This window comes from Primulina tabacum, chromosome 2 (assembly GCF_025594145.1).
Source record: "Primulina tabacum isolate GXHZ01 chromosome 2, ASM2559414v2, whole genome shotgun sequence".
Taxonomy (NCBI): Eukaryota; Viridiplantae; Streptophyta; class Magnoliopsida; order Lamiales; family Gesneriaceae; genus Primulina; species Primulina tabacum.
In genome coordinates this window covers 52,206,891-52,224,007 of record NC_134551.1, presented here as the reverse complement: position 1 = coordinate 52,224,007, position 17,117 = coordinate 52,206,891, and the positions used below count along the sequence as shown (strand labels likewise).

General features: G+C 36.0%; 1 protein-coding gene and 1 pseudogene across 2 annotated transcripts; both read right to left on the bottom strand.

Annotated features, from left to right (window-relative positions):
• Positions 1 to 999: 999 nt before the first annotated feature.
• LOC142536843 (uncharacterized) lies at positions 1,000 to 1,966 on the bottom strand (annotated as a pseudogene).
• Positions 1,967 to 7,087: 5,121 nt separating this feature from the next.
• LOC142536840 (putative protein phosphatase 2C 47) lies at positions 7,088 to 16,727 on the bottom strand. Of its 2 annotated transcripts, none has more exons than XM_075642219.1 (4): positions 15,864 to 16,727; positions 8,454 to 8,639; positions 7,971 to 8,176; positions 7,088 to 7,817 (listed from the first exon to the last, which is right to left on the bottom strand). In XM_075642219.1, exons 1-4 carry the CDS (start codon positions 15,900 to 15,902, stop codon positions 7,262 to 7,264), a joined length of 987 nt encoding a protein of 328 aa, XP_075498334.1. In that variant the 5' UTR covers positions 15,903 to 16,727; the 3' UTR covers positions 7,088 to 7,261. The 2 variants fall into 2 exon arrangements, with proteins under 2 accessions (XP_075498334.1, XP_075498333.1); XM_075642218.1 differs by lacking the exon at positions 15,864 to 16,727 and adding an exon at positions 11,409 to 11,952.
• Positions 16,728 to 17,117: the final 390 nt, after the last annotated feature.

The window sequence follows — 17,117 nt, the reverse complement described above, 5'->3', positions numbered from 1 at the left end:
GAAACCTGATATTTATAGGAGAAAAATAGAGGACTGATTTGGTAGATTTAGATTCTCAGAATCTTGTGCAAGATTTGGTTATATCTTGATGGGTTTTAACTCGTTGAGCTTGATTTCTGTGGGCTATCCGTTAATGTCTATGTAAGGTCTCTCATGGGCATGATCTCGCCTATCATTTGGTCTCATGAGAGCTCGGCTCGGAAGGTCGGCCCAAACATTACCAATCGGAGCGATAACCCCATCTCGGAGGTCGGCTCGGAAACTGTTGGGAGGTCCACTAGGATACTGCTGGGAGGTTGGCATGGGAGGTCGGCCACCTCTTCTGATTCGACGAGATTGTGGATTTGGGAGGTCGGCTGGGATGACCTCCTCTAGAAGCTTCAGACCAAGATGAGTTGATCTTACGCTGTGCTGTGTCATGAATTTGACCTCCTGGTTTTTCCGAACGTGGGCCATTAAATGTCTGGGCTACCGAGAGTGGGCCGGACACACCCTTCAGTCCGGGGGTATCACACGGCTTCAGCGGTAATAAGTGACTCAGATCGTGGAGATATTTAGATTTCAAAAACGAATGATTTTAAAACAAGAATTTGCAAATGACTAGGCAACTATAGTATGTCACTTAAGGATTTAGCTGGATTCAAAGGCTCAAATAAGTGTAACCGGCATAAACCAAGAAGATAAGCACCCATTGTTCTCAGCCTTTCTGTGACAATCAAGCCAGGTACCTATCTGAATCTAGTTTGATACAACTTCAGACATTTGTACAACTTCACTGGGATTTTAAATCCAGCACAATTACAAACTTACAGACATTTTACAGCACAGAGCAAAGCTTTACCTCTGTGATTAGAAATAGAAGCTTTACCTCTGTGATTAGAAATAGAAGATAATCCATCCAGATTATTCGAGCTCGTGTTTTTTTTATCAATTATCGTCGTCCATTGGCTGCAAATTTTATACAAAGAAACAACCACACAATCTCCAGGCTGCAAGAAACACAAACACACACAAAAAAACCCAGTAAAGTTCACAATTTTTGTACCCAGTTTAGCGAAATTTGAAAACAAAGATTGAAATCCCGACAAGCTTCTTAATCATTAGTCATTCTCAAGTAGGCTAAATTCAGAAAATAAGAAGCAAAACTAAAGAATGGGAATCCCACAGTCAAAAGTTCAAATTTTTTGTACCCAGTTTAGCGAAATATGAAAACAAAGTTTGAAATCCCGACAAGCTTCTTAATCATCAGTCATTCTCAAGTAGGCTAAATTCAGAAAATAAGAAGCTAAACTAAAGAATGGGAATCCCACAGTCATTTTAACCACCAATTAACTGGAAACACGTATTGAAAATAATCATTACTCAAAAAAAATAAAAAATCAATCAAGCTCCTTGAATCCCCATGGAATTCGCTGTCCCAATAATCGACCTAGAAATCGCTTCCAGCGACATATACTGACAGTAGGGATCCCTCTGCTTGATCTTAGAAATCTCGTATACGTGCTTCACGGTTATCGTAGAGGCGCTCACGTGACCGGGGCGGCTGCTGCCGCTTTCGATGCCAGCCGCCTTCTTCAGGTACCACGTGACTGAGGGGATTTGACAGTGAACTCGAGGTGTTATCTTGAAAAGCCGAAATGGTGACAGCCATGGGCGTGTCGAGCTTGTATTTCTAGGTCCTGGCATTGAAGTCTTTGCAAAAGGACATCAGATTCAGCCTGCATTGACCTAGCGCCGGCCCTACCAGCGGATACGGTGAGGCGGATAGTTGCCACCACCGGCCGCCGGATCAGAATCTCTTTCAGCCTAGACATTGTTAGAATGCCAGCGGGCACAGTGAAAGACTACCACAGTTGGGATCCCAAGTGGGTTCCAAGTTCCAACTGGCAATTTTTCCCGTTGGCTTCGAAGAAAACTAATTTGAGACGATACTGTCTCGATATTATTATATTTTGTTAGCAAGGCCTAGTTTTTCGTTTGGTTGCGATTTCAAAGTTGGCACTGACTAATTGTTAAACAAATTGTACTGTTTCTGTTGGAGACTACATCCACGCATTAAAGCTGGATAACATTAAATGACCGAAATAGCCCTGAATGTCTATTAAAAAATTGCAAGTGGGTTTGGTCCACTCCACTGTCCTTATTTGTTCACAAGAATTGACCACCGCACAGTACTTCCGAGATTGAAAGTGGAGAAGCGTAGATCCTGATTTTGAAGACAGATCCGAAAAAATCAGAAGCTTATTCGAAGGTATAATTTAATAAATTACAGTTTTAAAAGTATTTTTGATTATTTATGTTGCATCTTCTGCGTAAATCTTTGACATAAGATACATTAGAGGATAAATAATCACTGATGCTAAATTTGTGTTTTTGTTTTTCCTGTTTTTGGTAGAAATCTGTATTACAAACAGATTATTGCTTTGTTGTCATTTGTTTTGTTTGTTCTTGTAATGTACCATTTTCTTATTTTTCTTTGTCGGCTTTAATCCTGAGAATTTATGCTCATTTGACAATGTCGTAGACATTCGATCTCAATTTCGGTTTGGCTACTATACAACAAAATACTTAAATTTTAAATTGTAGAATTTATTTTTTTTACTACAACTTAACCTGATATACAACAGTTTGAACTTTGTTCTTGAGAGCTTATGTAATTTTTTTTTTGTCACGTGCTCTAACTTTTGTTACACTTTTTAAGAAGTGTGCAAAATGGACCGTAGACATCCTAACATTAGAATTTTCCTGATCCTACACCAAATGATGATCCGTACAATTTTCACGGTATGAATGACACAGAAAACATGATTGACGCTACAAATGAAGCATGAGAAGCGATACTGAAGGTCATAAATTTGATTTAAAATTTTTATTTTCATATTTGAAATAAATACAATAATACATCGAATATATTTCAGGTCGACAATAGTGTTCAAGCATTGCGTTACAAGCGGTGGCCACACTACAAAGATTGGTGTGAAATCTTCGGTTATGATAAGGCAACAGGTGATCGAGTGGAGACTTTTTCAGCTGTAGTTCATGATGTCTTAAATATGACTGCGCATGAACCCATTGACATTGAATTTGGCATGGACGACTTTTACCGGCCATTGGAAGGAGATGGTGAATCAGTGTCCGTAGCTCAGACTCTCCCTTCAAATCCAAGTGGAGTTTCAAAGGTGAGGTCGAAGAAACGCAAGCAAATAGACGACGTCGACAATCAAATTGTTGTCGCAATCAATAATTTAGCAGATATCACGAAGGAAACAATGTCAAACCTCATCAAAGAGATGTCGGCTGACTCGAAAATTGAAAATGCTATGGATAATGTGTTGGACACATTAGGAACCATTCCGGAATTAAATTCAGACGAGAAAGTGCATGTGGCGGAGCTACTGGTGGATAACCCCAACAAACTAGCGTTGTTCTTGCGGCTCGATTGGGAAGGAAAGATCAGCTTAATCAAACGCCTACTAAATCCATAACCGGACATGGTACAGGGTACTATATATTTGCAAATTACTATGGTTGTGACTTTTTTTGTGATGGATCGAAGTCTTTTGTTTGTGGATCTTGTCACTTTTGTGCCGATGTTGTGTAGGGTACTCTATTTTGGCACATTATTATGGATGTGACTATTTTGTGATGGGTGAAATTATTTTGTTTGTGGATCCTGCCACTTTTGTTCCGATGATGTATAATGTACTATATTTTGCCACATTATTATGATATCAGTGTTTACAATTGAGATATTGGACAGTTGTAGGATTTGAGGATATAATTTGTGTGGATTATGCCACTGTGATTCCCAATCTGGTTGAAAATGTACTTGAATACGTGAACTTGAATACAAAAGATTTTCATGAACTTGAATACGAAAGAGTGGAGCACAAAGAATTTGAAAACGATGGACAGCATTTTCATGTACTTCGAACTTAAATTCGGTTGACTCGTGTTCAATGTATTTGACAACGACGGACAAGAACAAGTTTCACTTTCTGCAATTTGGGTGTTGTGACGGTTCACATACATGTAGTAACCAACTTACGCCATTTTTTTTTACAAACAAACACAACCACAACCATTATGTAATAACATAATAACAACAGTTAATATTTCTTATAACATTATATTACAACAGAGTGGTGTCACATTAACTGAACACTGTCATATCTAAAAACGAAAGAGCATGAGCCAAATCAATATACTGGTTGCTTGGAGTTGGAGTACTCAATACAGAAAACATAATTTAGTCGTTACTTAAACACCCACAATTACCATATAATTCTTGTACAGACGTTGGTGCAACATACAAAAGGGTACCAAAAGGGTAGAATACTTCTACAGACTTTGGACCAACATCTTGCGAAAGAGACACCACTTACGACCGCCCATGTCAAACTAAGTTACGATGCATACTCAAGATAGGCCACTACTGAATAGCAAAAGGGTAGAGTACTTATGATCTACTTGTACGAAGTTTCATGGGGAGTGCGCTGACTCATCCGAGCTACTAATTACCACGTAGCCATCTGTTCCATGCAGGCGTGAAGTTTTCTTCGAAGGGCGACCACTGGAATGCTTGTTGGAACGTTTGTTGCATGATTTGAAAGCTAGCATGTTAGTTTTGTAGTACTCATCCACTACCTTCTTGCAGGGATGGTTGCTGGTAGTGTTTTTTTTTTGGGGAAGCCGGAACTTTGATTGAAACATGTTCCACTTCCCTGCGCACAATAATATCTGCTCCTTCTCCAGTCACTTCTTCATCATCCGATATGATAATCACATCGACTTTGTACTTGCTGGTTACACTTACTTCAGAACATGATTTGTATGTGACAGACATATTGGGAATGTTCTGCAGAAAAATGGAAAGATGATAAATGAAACCGAGCTTGTAGACGATTTGTGAAAGATGAATCCTGCCTACTTTAAGTAACACAATCACATTAAACACAGCTTACGAACCAAAGAGTAAATGCTTGTCATTCAAAAGAGATAGAGGATCCTTTTGATTTCATATATCACCATATGGCAACAGTGCTCTTAGCAATTAATAGTTGCAGGTAGATTTCATGCACGATTTTTAACATAACATATATACTCAACTACTAAAAAATATTGGATATACAAGCAACAAAATTAATGACAACTTTCAAGACAATATCGGTAATTCATAAGAACTTTTTCTAAACATAATACATAAAAGCAATATAATCTGTTTTTCTGCCAGTTACGTAAACCGCTATGAGTGATTTTGTGAAATATAGCCAACATTGATTCTAATCCTGATTCGAAAAAAATCATATGAAGGTTTACCTAATATAAGAATGTTTCACCATCTCCCAATGTTTAGACTCTTCACCAAATCACCACAGACGAGGAAAAGCTGTAGCATAGTAGATATAAAGCTTCAGCCTTTACACTATTTTCAAGGAAGGCACAAAGCTGTGAAAGAGAACAACAATAAATTCATATTTCCAATAAAATTATTTACCCGTTCACATGCTTCTGTTGTATGTATGAGTGGCATAAATTAGGTGCTAAGATCATCAAAATAGAACTCAAGAAAAAGTAGGAGTCAGAAATTTAACACAACACATATGTATCATATGTCAAAGGCAATGGAATTACATGTCTTACAGTTCAACAAATCAATTTGAAGACACCGAAATAATATACACAAATATGCAATAAATCAGAATTTGAAGAGAAGGCACTACAATGAGGAGGAAAAGAACGCAGATCAACGCGCATATGAACCCAAAACAGCAACAAACATGATCACGTGAATAAGGTGTGCTCTTCATGCTATGCTTCGGTAACTCATTTCTTGTAGGTGAGATGCCACGGTCCATTTCAGAATATTGACTCCTGGCATGTGGAATAGCTTCTTTCCAAGGACGAGCATGTGGCCCGGAGGATGAGTTCGTTGACTCCCTCTTACAAAAGGTTTGGGTACTAGTATGACATGAATGATCTTCAAAATTAGTTGAGTTACGTTCAGATTTATTCGACTGTGCGTCGGTGGGTGTTACATTCATTCCATGGTACTCAAGATACCAAGAGAAACTGTTCCGATGTTTGATTCCTGCGGGACAAATATAGTAATAGTGACCAGGACGGGTAGAGTAATCCCCAGCTTTCCTTAATATCATTACCCCGTTTCCACAAACGCACTGTGGTGGTGTCTTGACTTCCATGATACGTATAATTCGGTACCTAAAATTTTAAACATTCGTATACACATTACGAAATTATACTTAAAATTGGATGATTTATTCACTGTTACCTATAGTTACATATTTGGTGTAATTTATGTTTCAAGAATAGATTTGATACGTCATCATAATGAAACATGACTGAGACAAGAAATTTACAGGAAACCAAAATAAAAAAAATTAAATCGACGTAAAGAGAAAAAACAAAAAAAAAAAACCCGTTCAAACAGCCAAACGTTTGCACTTTTGTTTCATTGAAACTGAGAAATAAAGGATTACTCGAATAAGATTTTCGGAAATTACTCACAAGAAATTCTTCTCACAGGTAGATCTTGATTTCTTCCACTGCTTCGAATCAGGGTTGTAGCTACAATTTCTGAGCTCACCTGAGAAACAAAAATTATTAGAAAACCATGTTCGTGCTTTAGGTTGGATTTTCGATTCTTAGTAAGACGGATCTCACCTCGAATGTCGATCTTCACGGACGAAAAAATTGGGGAGGGTTTCCAATTCGCGTTTCATTATTTTCGAAACAGTAGGTAGCTTTGGGGATAAGTAAACAGACATGGGAAATATTTTAAAATAAAATATTGAAGGGTATTTTGGTCATTACAAATTTTTGTCATGACTTTATCAATCTTTTTGAACTCATACCACACATGATATTATATTTCTCTCAAATTAAATATTTTATCCTATCAAACATTTATCTATCAAATTATCAATAATTCAATTATTACATCCTACACACCAAGCGAACCCTAAAGTTATTATTATATTTCAATATCATATATATTATTCTACTAATCGAATTTTTTTATGATACATATGCAAAAAAAAAAAAAAAAATTGTGATACATATGCAATCATTTGGCAAAAGAATTAGCTGGTGGAAGACTAGGACTAATGGAAGGATACATTATTGGCTGTAAATTTAAACAATCGCATAGCACCACTCTGCAAATCTAATAATAGTTTTTAAAAATAAAATCATACATAGCATTTCAAAATTTCTTTTATCTGAGGTGCCTCCATTTGTTTCAAACATCATTCAGTACGCCTTTTAGAAGATCAAGCCCCTCAGCTGATATGCTTCTCCTCTTCTGAGATTTCGGAATCTCGATACGAGGTGGAGGATCAGGTGAGAAACAGACCACAACCACGGTAAGATTATCGCATGTGTTGCGACTGAGTGCCTCGCGAACAAGTTCTCGTGAGCACTTCCCAGGATCGTTGTGCATCATCAGCGCCTTCCTTACTACGGTTACAGCATATTGACTACTCATGACGTCCCATAGACCGTCACAGCCTATAATCAGGAATTCATCTTCTTCGGTTAAGTTCACTTCTTCTATCTCCGGTTCTGAGCTTAAGGGGCATTTTGTACCTTTAGCACCTTTCATATGCCAGTCGCCCAAAGCTCGTGCCACCGATAGTTGGCCGTTGAGATAGCCATCATAGATAACTCCCCCTAGCTTTTCTATTCTAAGTTTTTCGGATGTGCAGTTGGGCTTGTGATCTTTCGACAATTCTATTGCTCTCCCTCTTTTCCCGAGAACTGCTCGAGAATCCCCAGCATTAGCAATTACCATGGTCCTGATTGTAACATAGCAAATAAAGAATGGAGGCAGGTGCAAGGATCAAAGCAGTATTGTGAACAATTCATTTGAATGGCTAAATATAATGTCATAATTTAAATTTGCAAACAAATTAGAGGATAATATCAGTAACACAAGCTCGATTCATTACCTTCCTAACATAATAGCAGTCAGAGCGGTGGTCCCAGATGAGCGATCAATATTACTGGCATCTGCCAATGCGTTATCCGCTTTCACAAAAGCATTCTGGATTGCTCTATCAACCCCATCTGGGAAATGTAAGTCCTCGACGATGAAGTTAAGAATGTTCTTTCGAGCGAAAGACGCAGCACCAACACCACCATGACCATCAAAAACCTGAAGATTAACCACACTGTAAAAATTGTTGAATTAATCATATGACATTGATTAGGTGGTTTCTGAGCATTTTTTCCATAGACCTTATTAGAGTCAATCACTCCTCTGTTCTTATAAATCAAAAAAACTTGTGAAAGATGACCAAAGATAATTAAATGAGAGTATGAATGGAACTTCTGAAAACTTGTTCAAAAATTATTTTGGTTCTTCCTCAAGAATTATTTATCGTTCCATCCAATGAGAAGAACTAACAGAAGCTCAAAAGTAAGTTACACACCCCATAGAATGCTCCAGGTGAAGGAAAACCATTAGCTGTACCAAGATGTTCATGTAGGTTATCTACACAAATGTACTCATCCTCCATAAATGTCTTTGGCCCTATTTCAGAGCAGCTTCCTGACCGATACATAGGTAGAGAAGCCTTTCCTGATGGTGGCTTTAAACCAAATTCAGTTGTGTGTTTCTATACATTCAAACAAATTAAACTTCAGTCCATTTGGTGATGCAGGAGAAAAATGCATCAGAATTTAAAATCTCAGAACAAATTAAGCAAGCCTTATCTCAGATAGGGTATAATCTAAGCTAGACTCCAAATATACGGAAAACTTGTCACATGTAGAAGTCAAAAGAGGCTACCAAGATCACGCATAGATTTTAACAGGCTGATCTTACAGTAATGCTCCATTAAAAAATATTGCTTTGGTGGCATCGAGTAATGGGATTTGATGTTGGATCTCGGTTTTCTACGTGCCCAAACGCAGCGGAAGATTTAAAATTTTTTATTTATTTTGACAATCAAAATATATTTTGCTTTGGACGCTCGTATGATTTAAATATAAACATTCATAGGGTGTTGAAATGTTATAGCTTTGTGAATTATATCACGTGGCTCCAACTAATCCGGTATAAACGGATTAGCTCTTGATGAATCCCTACGAACTTTCTTCAAGAGACTCCTCTCTTCTAATCAGGTCCACGACTAGATGATTTGTTCCTCTTCCAAATAGCACTAGAATATTTGGAAGAACTTTTAACGTTGTAGAAAAAAAATATTTTGAGAGATAACTCAGAGTGGCCAAAATATTTGAAGGATTTTTGAAAGTCTCATGAATCCCAATTGGAAGACCCGAATGTTTTTTTAAAACTTGCCAAAAGATTTTGGAATACCCTTCACGTAAAACAAGGAGCAAATCCTTATGATTGTGTCTAATCTTTAATTTACCTAATTAATTAGATAATTAAATCAATTAAAGATTCTACAAATATTTTCATGCCAAATCATGAAACTCTTGGATGCAAGTTTCTAAATAAGAATCAAGGTGGTGGAGGGTAGGGGTTTTCAAAATTGTTAATGAATTGTATTTAACCCTAAGCTTAATACACACATATAAGCTTAGGGACCATTAATTAAATTAAATACTTAATGAGATTAATCAATTAATTATTCTAGTCCAACTAGTTTAATTAATTAATCTTTTAAAGTCCAATTAAGAACCTTAATAATATGTATGTTGGTCTTGTACTCCTACAAGCTATTACACATATACTCATTACATTTAATTTAAATCCCTTATAAATTCAACATTTGAATTTAATATTTAAATTATAAATTCAACTCCTTGAATTTATTACATCCAAAATTTAATATTTAATAAACTCAACTTTTGATCTTAATAAATTAAATACATTATAAATTCAACATTTGAATTTATCATTTAAATTATAAATTCAACTCCTTGAATTTTATCACCTCCAAAATTTAATATTTAATAAACCCAACTTTTGAGTTTAATAAATTAAATTATCAAATTTTATAAATTCAACTCCTTGAATTTATTCTCTCCAAATTTCATAAATTCAACTTCTTGAATTTACTATATTATAAATTCAACTCCTTGAATTTATTTTCTCAAAATTTAGTTATCATAAATTCAACTCTTTTGAATTTACTATATAAATCCAACTCTTTGAATTTTACTTTCTCAACGGGAACAAACAATCCAGTACTTGTGTGACCCTCAATGGTTTAGGGATACAGCTAGCCGTGGGTTCACAACTCTTTGTGATTCAGGACATAATCCTTTATTCGGGCTTACCCTAGTTAGCCCCATTCTTTTTATCCACACCTTGATCAAGAATGTCAGAACTCATTTCTGATTGCACCCATCGGATCATGGTAAGAGCGTCTAGTAGCATCGCCCCATGATCCCCTAGGTATCACTGATAGTGCCTGCAAGAACCAGTCGATTATGATTAACATACAGTACGGTCCCTTCATCTCATATATCTCGATCGAATCTGCAACCATTGGTTCATCGAGGGTTGCATATAAATTCGATAACTATGTGATAACTATAATAGTGGCATCGCGTGTACTATTTGAGAACTCCTTCTCTAACGTACATCTCATACTCTGGCCAGAGATTCCATGCACTATTATTTCATCAGATCACATAGGATATCCACACCCGTAGGTGAGCGGTGAATCCCCGACTACAATGCACTAGCTCCTATATGTGTCGCAACTGTACCCAACCTCGCCACCTGATGACTCGTGGAGCCGGTAAACGAGTCAAAGCACAGCCCTAGCATATAGAGCCTCAGTGTTGTCCCGGGTCGAAAGGACTAATGGTGTACAATCATAACCACGGACTTATCCTCTCGATGAATGATAACCACTTGGAAAGTCCGATGGAGGGTTGTTCGGTATAATCATCATATGACTACCCATCTGCATGTTTGGACATCTCCATGCCCTTACCAAGAAACGCAGTACACAACATCACAGATGCTAGTCTCGAGCTCAAGCGACCTTTATCCCTGTTTTAGGCAGCTGAATCGACTAGGAACGAATTTGGAATATGCAGTGTTTACAAATGAGTTTCAACATCGAATTACGATTCATTTGTATTAAAGCATAATCAAGGACTTTATCTATGCTGTTTGCATGGGTATACAGATAAAGTATAACAATACCATAAAAAGTTAAATTATATTAAAATAAAGATTGCTTATTTCACTTGAGTCAATAAATTCCCTAGCCAACCGTTGGCTTGCAGGGCATCTACTCTAACATTTGATCCACCACATAAATCAAATGATTGAGAAGCAATCTAACGAGAAGCCAATTCCATCAGATCCCAAATCAATTTTCTTCGACATCAATCCATATTACAGAGATATCCCACATTTCAAAACAAAAATTTACCTTCAAAATCTACTACTCACTCACCAATGAGAAGGTATCGGCCAAAGTTTCATGGCTGATGCAATGCCTCATTACCGGTGGCAGTGCTACTTTAGCTTGGCCGCCTTCATCGTGATTTTCTTGGATTTTTTTCTTTTCAAAATCTGAAATCTTTTGATTTTCTTTGCAAAACCCATTTTCTAATTTAGCTTGACAAGATGATGAGCTAGTTCCACCAGCCATTAATTTTTTTTTTTCTGCAACCCCAACAAATAAAACTATCCCTCCATAACAACAAACATCCTTTATATTGTTCTTAAATGCACACCTCTCTGTTTCTTCTTAGCTGGAACTAGTAAAATTACAGCCTCCCCTCTTGTGATTTCCTAAAGATTTCAATATATCACATTCAGAGAAGATCCATGCACAAGATTACGCATACCAGAATCCAGATACATGTAAAAATATTTCAGAAGGAACTAATAATTTTTTGTGTACAAAGTATAATTACAAACCGCGTGCGCGCAGGAAATATGCTGAAGAAGACTGTATGATAAGTTGAAAGAGAAATTATTAACCAAAAAAAAAGGAGAGGAGAAAATGAAACCAGAGAATGGTAGTAGGAGAGGGAGGGCCTGAGAATGGCAAATACTTTCGTCGCCACGTTTATAGGGAGACTCAGTTGCTTCACTCAATCGAAAATATTTTCAACATTTATATTTATATATTTTTTAATTTGGGTCGTTTTAAATTTGGATTTCTCAATGAATTTTTATAGTTTATGATTAGGAAAAAAAGGATATTTAATTGAAGAGAAAGGCTGTTAAATAATTTCGGTTCGTTGGATTACAAGATAACAATCAAGGACACAAACATTTTGGATTAAAGGTAAAAACTTGTGTGACACGGTCTCACAGATCGTATTTTGTGAGACGGATCTATTATTTGGTTATCCATGAAAAAATATTACTTTTTATGCTAAGAGTATTACTTTTTATTGTGAATATCGGAATGGTTGACCCGTCTCACAGATAAAGATTCGTGATATCGTCTTACAAGAGACCTACTCTCGATTAAAAAATAGTATGTCTCTTACGGTCTCACGATTTTATATATGTTGGACAGATCGACACAGTCCATATTTAGAGTCAAAAATTTTATTAATATATTTTTTAGATTAGATAGGAGATTCGTCTCCCAAAGTGACATGTGGACCAAATTCATAGATTTTTTTTGTTTTAAAAAATATGTTTATTATGCTGATTTTTTATTTTTAAAATTATTAACTTGTATTTTTAACACAATAAAAAATAGTAGTACAACATCGCTTTATATATTTTAAACAAGAGTAGTTCTTTTGTGAGATTGTCTCACGGGTTTACAATAATGAGAAGAGTTAACCTGATCCATAATTATCATGAATAATAATACTTTTGACATAAAAAATAATATTTTTTATGAGTTGAGCCGGGACGGAAATCCGTCTCACAAAATAACGATCAATTTAATGAGACGAATATCTAACCTGACCCGATTCATAAAAAATATTATATTATGCTAAAAATATTATTTTTCATTTTAAATATGGATCGGATTTACCGGTTTCACGAAAATATATCGGTGACACAATCTCATAAGAGACAATAGATAATATTTTAAAAAAATTTATCAATCTTTACTTTTAAAAAATAAGTGATAAATTTTAAAAATTAATGAAGGTATTTGTAATGCCTGAAGTAATATCACAAGTTGTTGATTTAGTAATATGAGATTACTAAATAATTAACGATTTTTAAAGAGAAAAATATGATATATTTTGGTCATATGAAGTCCAAATGATTTGAAATTTGGATATAACGTAGAAAACTGAAAGATATAGAAGTTCCATGTTTTGAGTTTTGAAAAATTTGATCGTTTGACTGGTCTAAAGGGATATACCGGTGTTAAAATATTAAATATTAAATGTTATATTATATTATATTATATTAATATAATATAATATAATATTTAATATATATATATATATATATATATATATATATATATATATAAAATATTAAAATTTGAGGCGGTGATTTCATTTCACATGAAATGAAATGAATCACAATTCGTGTACAGTGAACGAGAGGTGAGAGAAACAGAGACAGAAGATTTTTTAGATTTTCTTTTCGATCGTGCGACTTATCGGTTTATCCAATCGACGAACCGACTTCAATTCTGAAATCGTTGACATGAGGTCATCGATTTGAGGTATAAATTTTATAGTTTTGGTGATGTTTGAAATTCGTCGATTTCTGGAATAAATCTGATAAATTGTTAAATCATACTGAAATTGAAGATTGTTGAATAGTGTATGATTTTAACGAAGTAGAGAAGATTATTGTGTTGTTGTTTTGAATTATTCCTAATTTGTTTTAATTAGAGATTTTTAATCGTTGGGCTGAGATTGGAGAGTTGTTTTTCAGTTATTATTAATTCTGATTATATATTCGGAGTCTACGAAGTATAGGCTACACGTTGATATAAAGTTTTCGTAATTTGACGGATGTTGTAAAATAGCCTATTATTTGAAGTTAATTAATTAGGGCGTATTTGATTGTAGTATTGTGAATTAAATACACCAGAATATTAAATTGTTGAGCGATAATAATTTATAATCGAGTTTTATATTTTGTTGAATTAATTGTTGTTAGGCTATTTGATGATATATATTGAGGCTGTTATGATTATGTTGATACGGTGACAATAATCTAATAATTGTTGTTGAATTATTTAGATACATCACAAGCCTCAGGATCAAAGAAGTAGCCAGATTTGATATATATACTCGATTACCAGGTACGTGTTGACGTACGAGCATATGTTGTTATTGTTTAGTATTGATGAATACTATTGCGTTGAACTATGATAAATCACCGGAATTGGGTGATTTAGTATTATATTTGTTGTTGTTTATTATTGTTGATATTGTTGACTATCGTTGTTGGGAGACGTCTCGTTGATGTTGTCATGTTGATGTTGTTCGTTTAACGATATTGCTGTCGCCGGAGTTGGGGTGCGACGTATCGTTGATGTTATTCGTTCGACGATATTGCTGTCGCCGGTGTTGGGGTGCGACGTATCGTCGATGTTATTGTTGCAGTGTGATGTTGTTGAGGTTGTTGATGGTTGATTGTCCAGAAACGGCAAAGGGGGTATTTCTGTTATCATTTCAGTTATATCTTATGTTGTTGTTAATATAACCGTTATGTATTGCGATGATGATTGTTGTATATGCTCACCCTTTGAGGGCTGTTTCTGTTGGGCAGGTTACAGGACTATGCGTGAGACAAGATAGTGGTGAAGAACTAGGTGTGTCTAGTCAAACAGTCTTGTAGTTGATAGTAGATAGAGACAGTATAGCTTATTGTCTTATTTGAGTTGTATGTGTGTATTTATTATACTGTTTCTGCTACACTGACGTAGATAGTGGGGTGATTGCACTATTTTGTCGTATATGCATTATATTATTACGTCGTCGAAAAGAAAAAAATTTTATGCATATGACGTCACAAGTTGCATGATTACGTGGCGAGGTTTGGGGCGCCACAGTATTTTAGGTAAAGAAAAAATAGATTTTAACATTCATATCAAAATTATTTACTCAACCTCTCCTTGATCATTAGGAATAGATAAATAAATTACATATCGAGGAGATATAATTTTTATGCTCGCCCCCAAAAAATGTTATTCTCCTCTCAAATCAATATTTCGTTAATTTATTCATCACTTGATTATGTGTAATTAAATTTTTTTTTAAAAAATTATGTTGGCTATAAACTATTGTATTTTTATTTTTTTTTTAAATTTTATCACAAGCTCCTCCGTTTGAGAAAGTAAATTATTTTTCCCCCTTCAATTTTCATAGCCATTAGTGTAGATAGTATTTATTTAGAATATATTCATGATGAATAGGTTTCTTGTGAGACGATCTCACGAATTTTTATATGTGAGACGGGTCAATCATACCGATATTCACAATAAAAAGTAATACTCTTAGCATAAAAAATAATATTTTTTCTTGGATGACCAAATAAGAGATCCATCTCACAAAATACGACTCGTGAAACCATCTCACACGAAGTTTTGCTATTCATGATTAATTTGAAACTAACCAGCATGCATGCATGGTGTATATATCTAAAAAAACATCAAACCGGTAATAATAAAACAATAAAAATCCCAATAAAATTATTCCTATATCTTCCATTTTCCCCGCATTTTCCGGAAGCTAAACTCTGAATATCATGATCTAATCAAGATACATAAAATGTTACTTAAATCACCAATATTTTACCAAGAATCACCCTGTAGCTCTGTGGCCATCAGTAGTTATCGATCCCAGCATACATATACACTTCATGAACCCCGCCAATGTATCGTGTGAATAAGAAACCTATACGTACATAAATACACACGAATATTTACTTAATCGTGGTGTACGTGTAGCATAGAATGTACCTCGATGGGGCCGAAGCTGGCTAGAGTTTGGTTCGACATTCTTGTGAAGAAACCTTGGGCGCCTTCGACAAAGAACCTTTCACCTTAAAATCACATGTGATTACGATATCTTTAAGCTCATTCCTCGCCCAGCTGTTAAACTCAATCGAGGTCTCGATCTTTAGCTGCATGGATTTGGTCTCATTCGAATCAGCCAAGCTTTTCTTGATTGCTTCTGTTAATGGCTCCCAGGACCCGTACAGCGTAACCGGAATACTACGGATTGGGCTGTTGGGTTCTTCTTCTGTGGCTGATGATGGAGCACCTCCGTGCCCTATTTTCTTGTTCTTGAAAACCAGGGAAGATTCTCCAGTTCCAAGGAAGGAAACAGACATCTTCCCATTAGGGTTTGTTGCGTGCAGCGTGATGTCATATTCCGGCGGGCGGGTGTGGGTGTTGGTGTTGGTGGTGTTGTTCTTATTAAGGGAAGGTTGTTCCAAATTCTTGGAACGGAATTGCATGACCTCAAATTCCGGCGACTTGGGGTTGTACATGGTGGCACGGAGAGCTAGAAGGGCCATCCCGGCTACGATTATGAGGAGGATGAAAATGAGAAGAAGCCAGGAAAAGAGGTGAGAAACGCCGCATTTGTTGGTTTTCTGAGGGAAATTTCGGGTGTGCTGCTCCACGATACGGGCGTTTTCCGGTGGCGGGATGCGGTAGACTTGATTGCGGGGGATCTGAACGACGTAGGTTCCGCGGTCGTTGGTCGGTGGGACATCCCGCTCCTCCATAGGAAGACGGGGCGCGGTTGTCTGGCTAGGTAGGAAAAAAGGCAGAAGCGAGGGTGTGTGATTTTTGTACGGAAATATTGGAGAATGTTTACATGGGAATATGGAGAGGACATTGTACGAGAAAAGAAGCCCGTAAAAGTTTTAAAATATATTATATTATATGCATATAAATATCTCAATTTAATTACGACTTTATAATTTATTTCGCATCATCTTTTCTAAGCGTACATATATATCCCAAATTTAATTTGTTCAATATCAAATCAACTTAGAATTTTCATAGGTAGTAGCATCAGACATAAATCTTCTATAATATTTTTGTGAACAATTCTAGATACAATATAATTTGAAATATAACATCAATTGCAGTTCTACATGCAGATGCGTAGCAGGCAGGTCGATCTGCACACCTAAAGGCCCCACACAGAGCGGCCCCACGCCCCGGTGTGTGAAGGGATTCAGGCGCAAGGTGGTCTCCTTT

Excerpts from the sequence above, each read along its gene's own strand:
- LOC142536840 (XM_075642218.1), bottom strand. The coding sequence starts at position 11,606 with ATGGCTGGTGGAACTAGCTCATCATCTTGTCAAGCTAAATTAGAAAAT. Across the intron at positions 8,640-11,408 it reads TGGCCGATACCTTCTCATTG|AAACACACAACTGAATTTGG; the intron begins GTGAGTGAGTAG and ends TTGAATGTATAG. Across the intron at positions 8,177-8,453 it reads CACCTGGAGCATTCTATGGG|GTTTTTGATGGTCATGGTGG; the intron begins GTGTGTAACTTA and ends GTTAATCTTCAG.